This window comes from Cynocephalus volans, chromosome 8 (assembly GCF_027409185.1).
Source record: "Cynocephalus volans isolate mCynVol1 chromosome 8, mCynVol1.pri, whole genome shotgun sequence".
Lineage (NCBI taxonomy): Eukaryota > Metazoa > Chordata > Mammalia > Dermoptera > Cynocephalidae > Cynocephalus > Cynocephalus volans.
The window spans coordinates 111,514,331-111,528,872 of record NC_084467.1 but is presented as its reverse complement, the minus strand read 5'-3'; the positions used below and the strand labels follow the sequence as shown (position 1 = coordinate 111,528,872).

At 53.3% G+C, this 14,542-nt stretch overlaps 3 protein-coding genes across 6 annotated transcripts; all 3 read left to right on the top strand.

Annotated features, from left to right (window-relative positions):
• The first annotated feature begins 206 nt into the window (after positions 1–206).
• S100A4 (S100 calcium binding protein A4) lies at positions 207–2,453 on the top strand. 3 transcript variants are annotated; one of them, XM_063106620.1, is made up of 3 exons: positions 207–277; positions 1,223–1,378; positions 2,161–2,453. In XM_063106620.1, exons 2-3 carry the CDS (start codon positions 1,238–1,240, stop codon positions 2,323–2,325), a joined length of 306 nt encoding a protein of 101 aa, XP_062962690.1. In that variant the 5' UTR covers positions 207–277; positions 1,223–1,237; the 3' UTR covers positions 2,326–2,453. The 3 variants fall into 3 exon arrangements, with proteins under 3 accessions (XP_062962690.1, XP_062962691.1, XP_062962692.1); XM_063106621.1 differs by lacking the exon at positions 207–277 and adding an exon at positions 937–1,019; XM_063106622.1 differs by lacking the exon at positions 207–277 and adding an exon at positions 1,080–1,102.
• A 3,473-nt stretch (positions 2,454–5,926) lies between these two features.
• On the top strand, positions 5,927–8,161 carry S100A5 (S100 calcium binding protein A5). The gene is made up of 2 exons (XM_063103819.1): positions 5,927–6,064; positions 8,018–8,161. The coding sequence occupies exons 1-2, from the start codon at positions 5,927–5,929 to the stop codon at positions 8,159–8,161; spliced, it is 282 nt and encodes a 93-aa protein (XP_062959889.1).
• Positions 8,162–9,270: 1,109 nt separating this feature from the next.
• S100A6 (S100 calcium binding protein A6) lies at positions 9,271–10,909 on the top strand. 2 transcript variants are annotated; one of them, XM_063106465.1, is made up of 3 exons: positions 9,271–9,340; positions 10,168–10,326; positions 10,698–10,909. In XM_063106465.1, exons 2-3 carry the CDS (start codon positions 10,189–10,191, stop codon positions 10,830–10,832), a joined length of 273 nt encoding a protein of 90 aa, XP_062962535.1. In that variant the 5' UTR covers positions 9,271–9,340; positions 10,168–10,188; the 3' UTR covers positions 10,833–10,909. The 2 variants fall into 2 exon arrangements, with proteins under 2 accessions (XP_062962535.1, XP_062962534.1); XM_063106464.1 differs by lacking the exon at positions 9,271–9,340 and adding an exon at positions 9,388–9,496.
• Positions 10,910–14,542: the final 3,633 nt, after the last annotated feature.

The following is a 14,542-nucleotide window of genomic DNA, read 5'->3' as shown; positions in this document are numbered from 1 at the left end:
CCCACCCCATTGAGGTCCCCGCTGGTGCCCACAAGGCTCACCCATTGCCCATGTGTGCCTGGCTTGGGATAGGAAGCTGGGCTCCTGGGCTGGGCTGGTGAAGGGGGCTGGGACACTTACCACATCAGCCCACAGCAGGAGGGCAGTATCCGCTCTCCCCCATCCCCTGCCATGGGCAGGGCCTGTCTGGGGTATAAATAGGTCAGACCGCTGGGCTCTCCCTGCTCTTCCTTTCTCCCCAGCCCTCTCTCTTCAGCACTTCCACTCTCTTGGCCTGGTGAGTTGTGTTGGCCTGACTGGCATGCAAGGGGTGTGAGAGGCTGAGGCTGGGGCAGGAGAAGGGGAGGCTGGTGGGGGCCAGATGTACTAAGTGGATCCAGATGTGAGATTCTGATGTGGAGGCTCTGGGGGTGGGGTGCATGAATTCACGGGTATGCACAGAAGAGAGAAAAAACAAATGGAAAAATGTGCAAGTGTCTGGGTTTGAGCTTTCTGAGTGCTTCCGAGATGCTGGGGCTTGCACGTGCTGCTGTGGTGTGTGTTGGTGGGCATGTGTGACCTGTGGGCATGCACACTGGCTTGTGTTTGCTGGGTTGCACAAGCCTGTGTGTACGCACCCGGGTGCGGGAAGCAAAGCAAAGGCAGAAGGCAACCGTGGGCTGTTGTCTGGTGGTGCCCTATGAGCCTCTGCCCTGCACCCAACAAACCAGCCTAGAAAGCTTGGCCTCCCCACTGCCCCCTTGCACCCCTGCCTCTGCCACCTCACCCCGCCCTCCCCATGTTGGGTGCTAGGCAGCTGGTTTTTTCCGCTGCCCGCTGCCGGACCCTGGGCAGGCCTCCAGCAGCCACACCCAGCACTGGGAGGAAGAAGAATGGGCAGGGGCGGGGCAGTTGTGGCTGAGCTGTGGGAGGGGAAGAACTGCATGACAGTGGAAAAAATGCTGTTGTTGAAGCGAGGCCTGGCAAAGGCCCTGGGAGCTTGCTGAATCTCCAGAGCCTGTGCCTCAGGCCCTGCAAATGTCTGCCACCCAAAGCATGCACTTTCCACTGCGTGTACCTTCCCCCCAGGAGCTGAGCCCCACTTCACAGGGCTTCCCCAAGGGTGGGAGCAGAGTCTCACCAAGTGCTCCTTGAGAGATGGGAGGGGAGTGGGCCCTTCTGAACCCATCGCTGGGTGGGGGGGCAGGGTGAATAAGAGTGCCTCTGTGCCCCCTGCCCTCAGATCCTGACTGCTGCCATGGCGTACCCCTTGGAGAAGTCCCTGGATGTGATGGTATCCACCTTCCACAAGTACTCAGGCAAAGAGGGCGACAAGTTCAAACTCAACAAGTCGGAGCTAAAGGAGCTGCTGACCCGGGAGCTGCCCAGCTTCTTGGGGGTGAGTGGGTACTGCCTGGGAGTGTGCCTCACTGTGGGGCATTTCCACAGAGGAGGGGCAAGGTACTGGGAGGCACCAGTCTTTTTGCAGAACATTAGTTACAGCTGGCATCTATCACTGGGGTGGGAAAATGGGGTGCAGAGAGCTTGCTCTGGCTGCCTTGGGTGGAAACACGATGGACACTCACCCCTCGCTTACGGCCCCCCAGCAGAAAGAGGGCTGAGAATGAGCAGATAGGTTACAGGCCAGACACTCTGCCAGGTGCTCTGCACACTTAACTGGAGGGAAAACCAAAGCTCAGAGAGCTAAGTAACTTCCCGAGGTTGTCAGTGTACTGAACTGTGGTCCAGACCAGGACTGTCTGACTCTTGCTGTCACTCCAACAATGGACAATTTTTGAATTTCTATTTGTCTTGTGGATGTGAAGACATTTAGACACTCACATACTACAGACTTTTCTCCCAAACAAAAACAGCTTTCATTTGTATCAAACATACGCAGTTTATATACTGCTTTCATGACCATTATCTAATCAGAACAAGCTTGGGTGAAGACTTTGTGGTCCCATCATTTTTCAGTTGCACCAGGTACCCAGACTTCCTCATCCAAGTTTCAGCCTTCCTCGCCCTAGCTTACCCCTGAGGGTTGGAGTTCCAAAGCTGGGCCTCCCAAAGGAGTGGCTGTGAGCCTCTTGAGCTCAGGTCTGCAGATGAGAACCTGGTCTAGTCTTGGCTCTACCCACTGGGCTTCTGTTTTTTACCTTTAACCTCTTCTCCCTCCAGAAAAGGACGGATGAAGCTGCATTCCAGAAGCTGATGAGCAACTTGGACAGCAACAAGGACAATGAGGTGGACTTCCAGGAGTACTGCGTTTTCCTGTCCTGTATTGCCATGATGTGTAACGAATTCTTTGAAGGTTTCCCGGATAAGCAGCCCCGGAAGAAATGAAGGCTCTTCAGAGGCGGGATGGGGGTGGGTGGTGTCTGCCTGCTGAGGTCTTCCCTGTTGGCCTCTCCCCGGCTCCTTCAGATATGTGCATGATGCTAAGCACGTTCAATAAAGATTCTTGAAAGCTATGAGGCTGATGGTTTGAAAGACTCTGGGGATGTGGATTGGGGGCTGAGGGATATGCTGTGGGGTGGTGGTGGGGAGTGCTAGGAGTTGAGCTGCAATTTCATGGAGAGCAGACTAGTGAGGGATGGGGAAGGATGTGGGATGACTGAGGGTGCGTGTGTGTGTGTGTGTGTGTGCGTGCGTGTGTGTGTGTGTGTGTGTGTGTGTGTGTGTGTGTGTGCATGCACGTGTGAGCTAGAGTTGGTGCTTGGTTGGGCCAAAGGCAGGGAAAAGGACCACCAGAGGCGTGGAAGTCCACAGCTGTGGGATCTCAGCCAGCCCACTCACTCCTCCCACCTCTGTCCCACCTTGCTTCTGGCAGGACCTTGAACTGAGGTTGAGATGGGACTGATGGTCACATCTGCTTCTGGTTGGGTTCTGGATGGAGTTAGGTGCCCTGGGAGCAATTTGGAAAGAAGAGACTAGGGCTGAGTCATGGAGAGGGAGACATGAGGCCAGAGTGGGATGAGGATGAGGCTGGCACTCATGTCCTGCTGCCCCCTTCCAGCTCATTGGCTTCAAACAACAAGGGTGGATTAATCCTCTTCCGTCCACAGTCGGATCGGGGAGGGCAATATGGAGGGAGAGCAGGCTGTCTGCAGCAGCATGAGCATGCAGTCATTCTCTAACCCACTGTCTCTGCCCCAGAGGCCTCTTGGACGAGATCTGTTATCAGCTAGGAACAATGCTCCTTCAGAGAAGGACAAGGGACCTTAGAAGGGATGAGTGGGGGATGGTGGCTGGGGTGGGAATGAAGATGATGGGGAAGTGACCATAGTTTTGGAGACAAAATTCCAGACAAATAATCTGATAAATGGAATTGAGATCTTTTCCCCAGAAAATAAAAGGCATGACGTTGCTTCCCCTTAAGGTAGGTTAAAGGCCAGTGGCTCCGGGGTGCAGTGGGCGGGATTGAGGTTAGACTCCAAGGCCATGCCTGGATGATAAAGGGGACATTAAAGGAAGAGATACGTGGAGGTCAGGCCCAGAGGCTGAGAGGGCTTGGTCCCCTCCCTCTGTGAAGCTGCCCCTTTTCTTCTCATCACATTGTTTTTCTCCCAGGTTTCGGAGGAGTGAGGAAGGTGACTCAGATGTTCCCTCAGAGTGTGACTGCAGAGAGTCGGGTAGGATTTTGGTCCAGGAAAAAGTGTGCCCATCTTCCATGGGAGTGCTCTCCCCCGAGCCTCCTCCTGCATCACTCTAACTTCGGAAACTCCTGTTGCTTAGCGACCAGTCCCTGCTGCCTCTCTAGCCTCACCAGCTGGGGGTGGGGTAGAGCAGGGGGCAGTGGAGTGGGGGGACTCAGGCAGGCTAGGGTGGGACTGCAGCAGGGATAGGTACAAACCCCCAGACTCAATTATGTTCTCATACTCGGACTGGTTGGTGGTAGAACAATGTCTTAGAGTCTCCTGGGATACAGGCAGCCCTCCCAGACCCCACCCCATCCATGACTGTACCCTGAACCTGGAACCTCCTCCCCAATTCACAACCTCTGCCCCATCACTGGGCCCTAACTCTTCCCTGTGTCCCTTCCCCAATCCCTGATTCTCAGTCCTCCATGCCAAGAGTCTCTGACAATTCTTTTCCTTGAAGATCAGTGAAGTTTAGAAGAAATCATTCATACGAAAGACCTTTAAAAACCTTCAGCTTTATGCTAGTTAGTGACCTTGACCATGCCCTTGGCAGGAAATGTCTTCTCCCACTGGTCCCCATCTCGAGGTGTGTCTTCTCTGCTCTTGGAGTGGGCAGGAGGAAACGGGGGAGGGTCCCACGTGGACAGTGGCCTAGGACATGGGGAGACACATTGTGCTTGGCCCACGCCAGCTGGGTTTTCTTTCCAGAACAGCCTGACTTTCTCTCTTCTGCCTCTTGTTCCATCAGATCATGAGTTCTGATTTTTGGTTGGAAAAATGAATTTTCTGAGGCTGAAGACATGTGTGCCATGGTGAACTCAGTGTGTCCCCCAACCTCCGTTTGTAAACAGGAAGATAAGACTAGAGGAGGGGGTTTCTCCTCAGTCGCATCCCAGGTGCTCTGTCCTGGGCCACCTCATGTCCCTGGCCCCTTTTCATTGGTCCTTGCTCTCCCCTGGTCTCCTGGGGACTGGGAGCAAGGGAATAAAGGCAGAGCAGTGGCAGGGAGGCTGTTTCTGCTGCTTGGATTCTCTGGGCTCGCTCCCTCCTTGGTGAGTCCTTCCTTCTCATCTCCCTGACCATCTATCTTGGTGGGCCAAGCTGGGTGCTGAGGCTGGAGGGTGATAAGTGGTGCTGACCTCCATCAAGGAAGGCCTGGCCCCTTGAGTGGGCATGTGCTCAGGGAGGAGGGGGCAGAGTATATGGAATTGTGGCTATCGGAATTTCCTGAGGAAAGGCTGTGGGGGAGAGGTGGGGATCAGAACCTTCCGGATGCTCCTGCAGATGCCCAGAGATCCTTGCCTTCCACTGTGGTCCTGGCTAATACTCCTTGAGGTGGGAGAAGCTGAGGATTTTGGGTGGTGAGAGATGAATGATGGGTGCAGTTCAAGAATCAGAGGGTGGGCTCTGGGCTGGAGGTGAGAGCCAGCAACTTGTTCCTCTTTGCTCAGGACTCCCCACGGGATTTACCTGCAGCCCTCCAGTCCATGGGTGTTGCCTCCTTCCTCCCTAGGAGGAAGTGGTTTTCAAGTCTGGGTCACACGAGCTCCAGCTGCCCCTTCCCTTGCATGCGGATGGCTGTGCTGATGGAATCGAGGGCCTCATTTAAACCTAACCTCTCTATCTAGGTCTCAGAATGATCCTGGATATTTCAACAGGTCCCCCTGCCCTCCCTTTCTCCTGGTTAGTCTGAGTGTGTTCAGTTCCCTGGGCCGGAGACCAGCTGGGCAAGTCCAACCACCTCTCCTGCTTCCTGCTGAGACCTTATTTCCCAGTTCCAGCCCCAGGCTCCCACCCCCACAACTCTCTCTTTGTCTTGTCCCTTACTTTATAATGGGACACCCCTCAATATCAGGTGACTTAGACATTAGGGCATTAGAGAGTGGCTAAGGTGGGAACTGCTTCTGGAAAACCAGTGCCCAAGCTGGATGGGCAAAAAGAAAATCCTGACCCTTTATCTGCTCCATCACCTGTCACCAGTTTTTTTGGGGAGGTTATTTTGTCATCTCTCTGCTCCTAGGCCCCTTTTTCAATACCCCCCTAAGCAGGAGAGTCTACAGTCTCCTTCGGGGGATGGTCAGTCTCACTGCATGGGCTGCTGCTAGTCTCTTTATAACCTGTCCTGACAAATACGGGTCCCCTTGTTGGTGGATTTTCTTCTCATCAGGGATTCCAGTCTCTGGTCCTTTGAGGAAGGGGCCTTGGAGCTGGGTTAGTGGTGGTGGTGGTGGTGGTGAGCAGAAAGTCTGGTGTTCTGAGGAATGTGATCTTCCCCCCTTTCCCCTCCAGAGTTGCACACCACAATGGAGAAACCTCTTGAGAAGGCCCTGACTACTATGGTCATCACTTTCCACAAATACTCGGGGAGAGAGGGAAGCAAACTAACCCTGAGTAGGAGGGAACTAAAGGAGCTGATCAAGGAGGAGCTGAGTCTTGGGGAGGTAGGTGATCATTCTTTTTTCCCCCACCCCAAAGGCTGAGTGCTCCCTGTGGGGCCACACACTTGCTCTCTGGGTATTCTAGAATAAATCCAGGGGCAAGATAGCCAAATAGCATGGACAGAGACAGAAGGAAGAGGGTGGACATCTTGGGCCAACAGACCTCTGTGCTGGAGGATGAGTCAGGGTATCCCTGGGAAGGAGGCACGGCTGAAACCTGAGGGTCTGCTATAGCCTGTGTGAGGGTTTAGAGAATGAGATCAAGGAGCCTTCGATGGGGGGCCAGGCTCTTGCAGTGGTGGCAGAGCCTGGGCTAGGGATCATGGGGGATGAAGGGATCTGGGATGTCCAGGTCGTGTTGTGTACAACTCAAGGGCAGGGATCCCACCTGATTCTCCTCTGTGTGCCCAGCATAGCCAGGGCTTCCAGATGGTGTGACGCTTGAACCGAAAGGTTAATTGGTGAACACATAAGAAGGAGACAGAACTGATTCTTATCAGATGAAGATGGTGGGAGGCAGGTGATTGACAGAGGGGAAGGCCCCGAGGTGGACATTATGTTATTTTTGTTTTTTTTTAAAAGATGACCGGTAAGGGGATCTCAACCCTTGCCTTGGTGTTGTCAGCACCACGCTCTCCCAAGTGAGCCAACCGGCCATCCCTAATTAGGATCTGAACCCGTGGCCTTGGTGTTAGCAGCACCGTACTCTCCCGAGTGAGCCACGGGCCGGCCCTTACGTTATTTTTACAGTTAAAAAAAATCGAGGCTGGGCCGGCCCGTGGCTCACTCGGTAGAGTGTGGTGCTGATAGCACCAAGGCCACGGGTTCAGATCCCATATAGGGATGGCCGGTTCGCTCACTGGGTGAGCGTGGTGCTGACAACACCAAGTCAAGGGTTAAGATCCCCTTACCGGTCATCTTTAAAAAAAAAAAAAAAAAAAAAAAATCGAGGCTCATATACATCATATAACTTGTCCGAGGACACCCAGCCTGGTGAGTGGCTGAGCTGGAATTCTAGGCTGGGCCTGTGCATCACTTCCTCCCTTTTACCTTTAAAATTCAACCTGAAGGGCCTCTGCCATCGTATCTTGAACACTGGTGGGTATTCCCAGAGAGAAGGTCCCTAGAGTATGCTCCCGCGGGCAGGAGATTGAAGCAGGTGTGAGTGTCCCAGGCCTTCTCTCTGGCCTTCCTGCCAGGCTGTCTGCATCCCACAGTTAATGAGGGCAGAGGGAAGTGCCATGGGTCCAGCGGGGGCTAATTACAGGGGGACAGAGGCCCAGGGGAGGGCCTGGCTCTCACTGGAGCCCAGACTGGGGACTAGGATCGCATCACACAGAGACAGTTTCCATCTCTCTATGTCTCCACATCCTGTTCCTAATGAAAACCTGGAGCAATGGAAGCAGTGAAGAGGAGAGAGCAGGGTCTGTCTGTCTCAAACCTCCTGGTGGCACCAGGCTGGAGGGTGCCAGGCACTGTCTCCACACAGTTCTCCTCGCAGGGGAGGCTGCAGTGGCACCTTAGTCCACCGATGCTCTGCTGTCTTGGAAAGAAATGCTGTCTGGTCCATTCTCAACCATTCCTTAAAACGGGGACATTGCAAGTCAGAGACTTGGATAATGCTCAGTGCCACATAATCACTAAGCTATTTTTATTTGGTCTTGATATGAACTCAAGATGATTATTTCTTTGGGTGGGGGAAGGTGTTGAGGGGAAGGGAGGCTGGGCTAGCCTTCCTACTGTAATTTATTTAGATTCAGGAGTCAGGTCTCTGAGTCCCTCCCTGGTGCCAGGCCCTGTGCTAGGCACGGGCAGAGGCAGCCTCTGGGAGTTGAGAAGCCTTCAGTGTTGCTGACTCAGCTAGGGATCCCCTTGAGGCTGCTTGGGGCAGGAGGTAGCACTATGTAGTGGCAGTGGAGGGGCTACTGAGCTGTCCCTCTGCCTGGGCCCTTGCAGAAACTAAAGGAGAGCAGCATTGACAACCTGATGAAGAGCCTGGACAAGAACAGCGACCAGGAGATCGACTTCAAGGAGTACTCGGTGTTCCTGACCACGCTGTGCATGGCCTACAACGACTTCTTCCTGGAGGACAACAAATGACCAGGACGCCCCTCCGCCCTCACCATCAGCCCCTTGTCCCTACCTCTGCAGTTCCTCTCACGTTATTCCGCTACCCCCCTCTCCCTCCAAATGAACCGTTCTGACAGAGGAAATAAAGATTTTCTGTTCCAGGTGTTGGGAGGCTGGTTTTGAAGGTGTCTTGTCCACCTTGGGGGTGGGGGGTTCTCCTTTGGGTTGAGACAGCCTCTGATGTTAGGGACCTGGGCTCTCACCCCACTTCCTATCCTTTTTCTGTGCAGATCTCATTGAGCTTGTCCTGGCCTAGTTTTGCCTTCCTGGAAAATGGGGAAGTTGGGCCAGCTTTTGCTCGCTGCACGGAACTCTGCAAAGACGCAGAGAAAGCCAAGAGGGAAAGTGCTTTGGGAGGGAGGACGCTGGGAGTGATGGGGTTGGCTCCTGAGGGCGTGAGGGGCCAGGGTCTGACTTGTCGCTAGCTCACAGGAGGCCCCCTGGAAGCACTGGTAAGGAGAGGGAGTCCCAAGCCAGCGCCGGGCTTTTCCCCGCTCCTCCAACTCGCCCTCAGCAGCCCCTCTCCCCCAGTCATCTCCGGGGGCCAATGCTTTTTCCTCTCCCCACCTCCTATCAAAAGCTTTTCTCGGGAGAGGATCTGAAAAACTTTCACTCAAGGGCGAATTACTAATGATGCTTACAGGGCGTGGCTCCAGCCTGCTTGCACAGTAATGCGCGACATGCTCTAAGGGTGGAATTCCGAGCTGTGGGAGGAAGGGAGTGAGGGTGCTGGCAGGAACTCTTTGTTGGTGGGGGACGGGTGGTCTAGATAGCCTTTAAATCTTATCTTGTAGACCACTGGCTGCTCCCCCTCCCTCATCTACGGTTGACCTTGAACACCCTCTGTGGGGCACCAGCATCCTGTGAGATACCCGCGCCCTCTGTCACATTGACACAGCGCTTCGGGGACAAACTCCTGCTCTAGCACGCAGATGGCTGAGGAAGAAGCAGGAGTGACCGCCGCTGTCCTCCTCCTCTCCACGCCGTGTCACGTGTCACTTAGAGCAAACTGAGCTATGGAGATTGGGGGGAACTTGACGTCACTGGCTTGCAACGGTTTCCATCAAGTCCCCCTTTCACGTCCCAACCCGGAGCAGTCCCGGGCCAGGAGGCGTGGAAAGTTGGGGGACACCGCGCTGCGCGAGTCGTGTAAGCCACGGGCGCGGGGCGGGCCCGGGGCGGGGCGGGCGGGCGGGTGGGTCATCCCCGGAGCCGGCCCCCGGACGCTCCCGCTATAAGGCCGCCCGACTGCGACACAGCCCGTGCCCTCGACTGCTCTCTTCCCTCTTCGCTGCCTCCTTTGCGGTGAGTTCTCGCCAGGGCAGCCCCGGGTCCTTCCAGGGCCGGCTTGCCCTCAGTCTGGGGGTCCCGCCACCCCCTGCCCCTGCCGGCCGCTGTGAGCTGCGCGGGCGTGGTCGGCATCAGGACCCAGCCTTGGGCCCCGCCTGCCGAGCTCCCGGGCCGGCCGGAGAGAGTCAAGAGCGGCCGGGCTGTGCCGGGCAGGCCCCGGGCTAAGGCACTGGATAGGGCGGCTCTGCCGATGTGCTTTTCAGGCGTGCGGGAGGGTGTGTCCTGGGTGTGTCATCGCCTGTGTGTGGCCCCGTAAGGCCTTGCAGAAGGCTGTGCGTGCAGCCGTCAACGTCCCCTCCCCCCTGGCCCAGACTCGCCACCTTCTCCGGGAACCCCTGGAGGACAGTTAGCGGTGTGTCCAAAGCTACTATCCCTGTTTTGTCATTAGAATCCTTGAATTAGCTCTCTTCCTTAGCTCTGCCCTTCTCAGGTCACCTCTCTCTGGGACCTAGTCTGCCCCCCCTCCCACCCCCAGCCCTGGTGCCATCTGTGTGTGGCCTGAGATGGGGTGTTTCAGGCAGGGTAGTCAAAGGGAGGGGTGGGTGGTGGGGACAGAGCTCTTGGGGTGTGTGGGTGAATGAGAAGTCCTTGCTGCCCATGGCACTGACCGTCCCCTCTGCCGCCAGCTCCAAGCCCAGCCCTCAGCTATGGCATGCCCTCTGGACCAGGCCATCGGACTCCTTGTAGCCATCTTCCACAAATACTCCGGCAGGGAGGGTGACAAGAACACCCTGAGCAAGAAGGAGCTGAAGGAGCTGATCCAAAAGGAGCTCACCATCGGCCCTGTGAGTTGGCCCCCCAGGTCCTCTTCCCACCTCATGTCCTTTAGGAGCAGGATTGGGAGAGAAGGAGGTGCCAGGTGCATCTGACTCGCATTTACCCACACCCCGGGGCCCTGGCCCACACGCCTTGCTAAGCTGCCATAGACCCACTCCCCTAGGGAGTGGCGGGTACTTTCAGCCTGGCATTCACTCCTCCTGAGTAAGGAGCAGGAGCTGAGAAGTAAAGCCTTGGTGAAACCAAGGTGGACACCGATCCTTAGTGACAAGTGAGTACAGAGCCACTTGTATGAGAAAGAGCTTCCTGGGAGAGGGAAGGGGGAGAATCTAGGGTTCTCATCACCACTGAATCTGGATTTCCCATTCTAACACATTAGAAGCTGCAAGATGCCGAAATTGCAAGGCTGATGGAAGACCTGGACCGGAACAAGGACCAGGAGGTGAACTTCCAGGAGTATGTCACCTTCCTGGGGGCCTTGGCTTTGATCTACAATGAAGCCCTCAAGGGCTGAAACTCCCTCTAAGGGGCCTGAGTCAAATCCAGTTGTGGGTAATTGTATAATAAATATTTTTTGGGGGGTCAAATTTACCCTTGTGTCCTGGCTCCCCAGTGATTTCTAATTTCTCTTCGGCTTAGTGCTGCACCAGCCATCAGTCTGCTCAGTCCACCTCTTAGAGTGACTCATTGACTCACCAGGCCAGGGGACTCACCCTGACAAGGCCTCATAAGGAGTCTTTATGTGAATTAGAAAAGATGCCCCTCTTGGCAAAGCCATCTTAAGGAAGGGCTCAAGTGGTCTCCAGTAGAGAGGGTCTGGGATGAGCTTGGAGGCTGAAAAGGTGCCTGGGCTGGGCTGTGGTGGGGTCTGAGGTCCCTGGAAGTGCGGCAGAGATCATCCTAGCAGACTCCTGGAAGACAAGTTTTGCTCTGGGTGTGGTGAGAGGGCCTGGGGCGGGTCCTGTCTGCTTTCTCACCATAGTGAAGCTGGGCAGAGAGGGTACATCGGAGATGTGAGAGGCCTTGCCCAGGGGTTTTCTGAGACTCATGAGGACATTGTATGACTTGTACTGAAGCTGCCCCTGTCCCAGTTGGAGGTGGGGGAGGCGCACTTTAGGAGCCTGTCCCTGCATTCAGGAACAGGTCTGTTTTGTGGTGATCTGAGGAACTGGCAGTTGCACGGACCATGGGGTGCTCACGAATAGGGTGGGGTGGGGGTCACTGGGGCTAGGCCAAATGCAGCTTCAAGCCTTTCAGTCAATATTGACCCAGCCTGTCCCTGCAGTCTCAGCAGAATGAATCATCTAGTTATTCCATTAGAGCCACGCCTGGCCCTCAGCCCCCATCAGAGAAGATGACTAATTGTCTGAATTATTGTCCACGGTCTGCGTTAGTGTTTTCAGGCTGCAGGGATGGAGGAAAGGGGTAAACTGTGTCTCGGGGTGATGGGACATTTGTCACGACATTCCTCCCCTCTGGGCCTAGTCTAAGCTGGGCGAGTTCCTCTCTAGGTCCTGAGGAAAAGGATCTCGACCTCAGACGGAGACCACATCCTCCTTCCCCTCTTACTTCCCGACTTCCCTAGGGCCCAACTTTGGGGAATTAAGTGGTCTTCTGTCTCCATTGGGTGGGGACCGGCGAACAGCTGGGAGTCGCACCTCCTTGGAGCCCTTCCTTCTCTAGTTGCCTCTCCTTCTCCGCAGGGAATAGCAGTCGCACTGCTGGATAGCAGGTCCGAGTTTCCCCTCTGTTCAGCTCCCTCTGGAAAAGTACGCGCCGCCGCCGCCCAGTGGCAGACAATTTGGGGCGCGGAGCGAGCGCCCTCGTGTGGGCAGAGAGCAGGACGCCGGGGGGGAGCCTCGGGTTGGTTTTCTCGAGCCCTTGGGGAGGGGTCAACCGTGCTGGGGCTGAGGCTGAGGGCCACAGCCCTGACCGTCCGAGAGCCCTTCCCATGAAGAGGAAGACAGGATTTAGGCGCCCAGGGAATGTTAGGATAGGGGGATCTTGTGGCTCCTAGCAATCAACCCCCAAATAAAACAACTCAACTTCATGCGAGACACACCTACCATGAGCGAGCTAAGGTGGTTTGCATAGACAAATAGAACCTGAACCTTGCCCCTTCCCTCCCGTCCCTTCAGGGGCTAGAAGACCCACTGCTGCGGGGAGGGGCTGCTCCGTCAAGGCCAGCAGCTCCGCATTTCTAGGGAGCGCTGGTGGGTGCGCAGACCACGGGGTAAGAGAACCAACAAAGGTGCACAGTCCACCTGCTGAATAAACAGGCGTGTCCTTCAGCTTCTGCTTCTCCACAGTCGGGCGGCCGGGGGTGACCAGAAAGATGGATTTAGAGAATAAAACAAAACCCAAAACAAATAGCAAATCTTTTGTTTGCTTTGGAAATATACTTTTATTTATTTTTTTTTCGTGGGAGGGAGGGAAGCAGCATTTACAATGGAATCTGGTGGGTGCAGCAGTCAAAGGGTGGAACTGGGTGTGGAGAGGTACACAGGCTGGTCATTTTTATGGCTCCAACCAATTCAAAGCCGGAATTGAACCATTTGAGCTCACTGTTGAGCATGGTCTGGGCTTAGAGGTGTGGGAGAAGTTCAGATGTGAGCTGGGGGCTTCACACCTGGTCCCTTGGCTGAGGATTTCATGCCCTGGTCCTTTGCTTCCCTGAGGGTTGGGCAGTGGGAGTGGCTCTGCCTCCCCCACCCCTAATCCTTTAGTTGAGGCTCCTCCCCCTATAATTGACATTAATCCTACAATCTAGTTATCCTTACACCTGTGGACAGCAGCACCACAGCCCATTTCTACAAGCTGGGGTGGACCTCAGGTAAGAGGTATTTAGGACTGAGTCTCAGCATGTAGCTCTCTGTTCTTTGCCAGGCAAATCTGAAATTGTCAAGGATAATGCCGCCAACTCACATTTGGGTAGCACTTTTATTTTTACAAGGCACTACTATCATATCCATTGTCTCTTGTCATCTTCAGAAGATTTATGTGTATTATTAATCCCATTGGACGAGTGATAGGGCCGAGTCACAGGTAAATCAGTGCTCTACTCAGGTGGAACTGTAAGTTAGGAAGAAGCTGGGGGCAGAGCTGAGAGATCCCAGGCCAGCCCATTAGCTCTTATCTCATCCCGACATACTTTGGCCAATTCTTTTTAAGCTTTAAAAAAAAAAAAATTATTTAACGTTTTAATTAAATATTGGGAATATACAAAACTGTTTATAGACTACATCTGAGATATAAGAACAATAACACAAAACTCATCCAGTTTAAGAAATGAACACTACCATCACCTTTTAACCCCCTGGGTTGTCTTCCTTATCCCATTTCCTTCCCTCTCAGTGGAATCACTATCTGGTCATCGTGTTTAACATTCCCTTTCTTTCTTTAACAATTTTTACTACATGCATTTTCATCTCTAAACCATATGTGGGTTTGCATCATTGTGAGCTCTAGATAAGGAGAGTAATACCAAATGCATTCTTCTGCTATTGGCTTTTTTTCACTCAACATTGTGTTTTTGAGATTCATCAAGGTTATTGAGAGTAGCTCTAATTTGCTAGTTTTCAGTGTTATAAAATAGTTCATCATATGACTATAACACTGTTTATTTATCCTGCCTACTGCTGGTTGTCATTTTGGGTTCTGTGAACATTCCTGTATATGTCTCCCAGGACACGTGTGCCAAAGTTGCTTGAGGTTTCTACCTGTGAATGGAATTGTTGGGCTGTATAGTATTTCACACCTTCAGTTCTACTTGAAAATACCAACTTGTTTTTCAAAGTTATTATACTAATTTACATTCTTACCAGTGTTGCATTTATGTAACAGTTACTCTAAATCCTTATTTTTGTTGGGCTAAAATTTTTGTCAGTCTAGTGGTATGAAATGTTAATTGATTTTTTATTTTTTATTTCCCTGATTACTGGTGATGTAGAGCACCTTTTCATATGTTTGACTGTCAAGTTTCCCTTTCCGTGAAGTTTCTGTTCAAGATTTTTGCTCTTGTCCTTATATTTGTTGCAAATATCTTCCGCTAGTTCCTGATAGATTTTTCTACTCTCTTGAAGGACTGAGAATTAAGGTCTTAATTGAAATGCAATTAAAATTAACATTCACTCCTTGGCTTGTGCTATGTTTGTATATTATTTAAAAAAACCATTTTCCTATCCCAAGAAAATAAAGATATTTTCCTATATTATTCTTTTTAAA

Excerpts from the sequence above, each read along its gene's own strand:
- S100A4 (XM_063106620.1), top strand. The coding sequence starts at position 1,238 with ATGGCGTACCCCTTGGAGAAGTCCCTGGATGTGATGGTATCCACCTTC. Across the intron at positions 1,379-2,160 it reads AGCTGCCCAGCTTCTTGGGG|AAAAGGACGGATGAAGCTGC; the intron begins GTGAGTGGGTAC and ends TTCTCCCTCCAG.
- S100A5 (XM_063103819.1), top strand. The coding sequence starts at position 5,927 with ATGGAGAAACCTCTTGAGAAGGCCCTGACTACTATGGTCATCACTTTC. Across the intron at positions 6,065-8,017 it reads AGGAGCTGAGTCTTGGGGAG|AAACTAAAGGAGAGCAGCAT; the intron begins GTAGGTGATCAT and ends GGGCCCTTGCAG.
- S100A6 (XM_063106465.1), top strand. The coding sequence starts at position 10,189 with ATGGCATGCCCTCTGGACCAGGCCATCGGACTCCTTGTAGCCATCTTC. Across the intron at positions 10,327-10,697 it reads AGGAGCTCACCATCGGCCCT|AAGCTGCAAGATGCCGAAAT; the intron begins GTGAGTTGGCCC and ends CTAACACATTAG.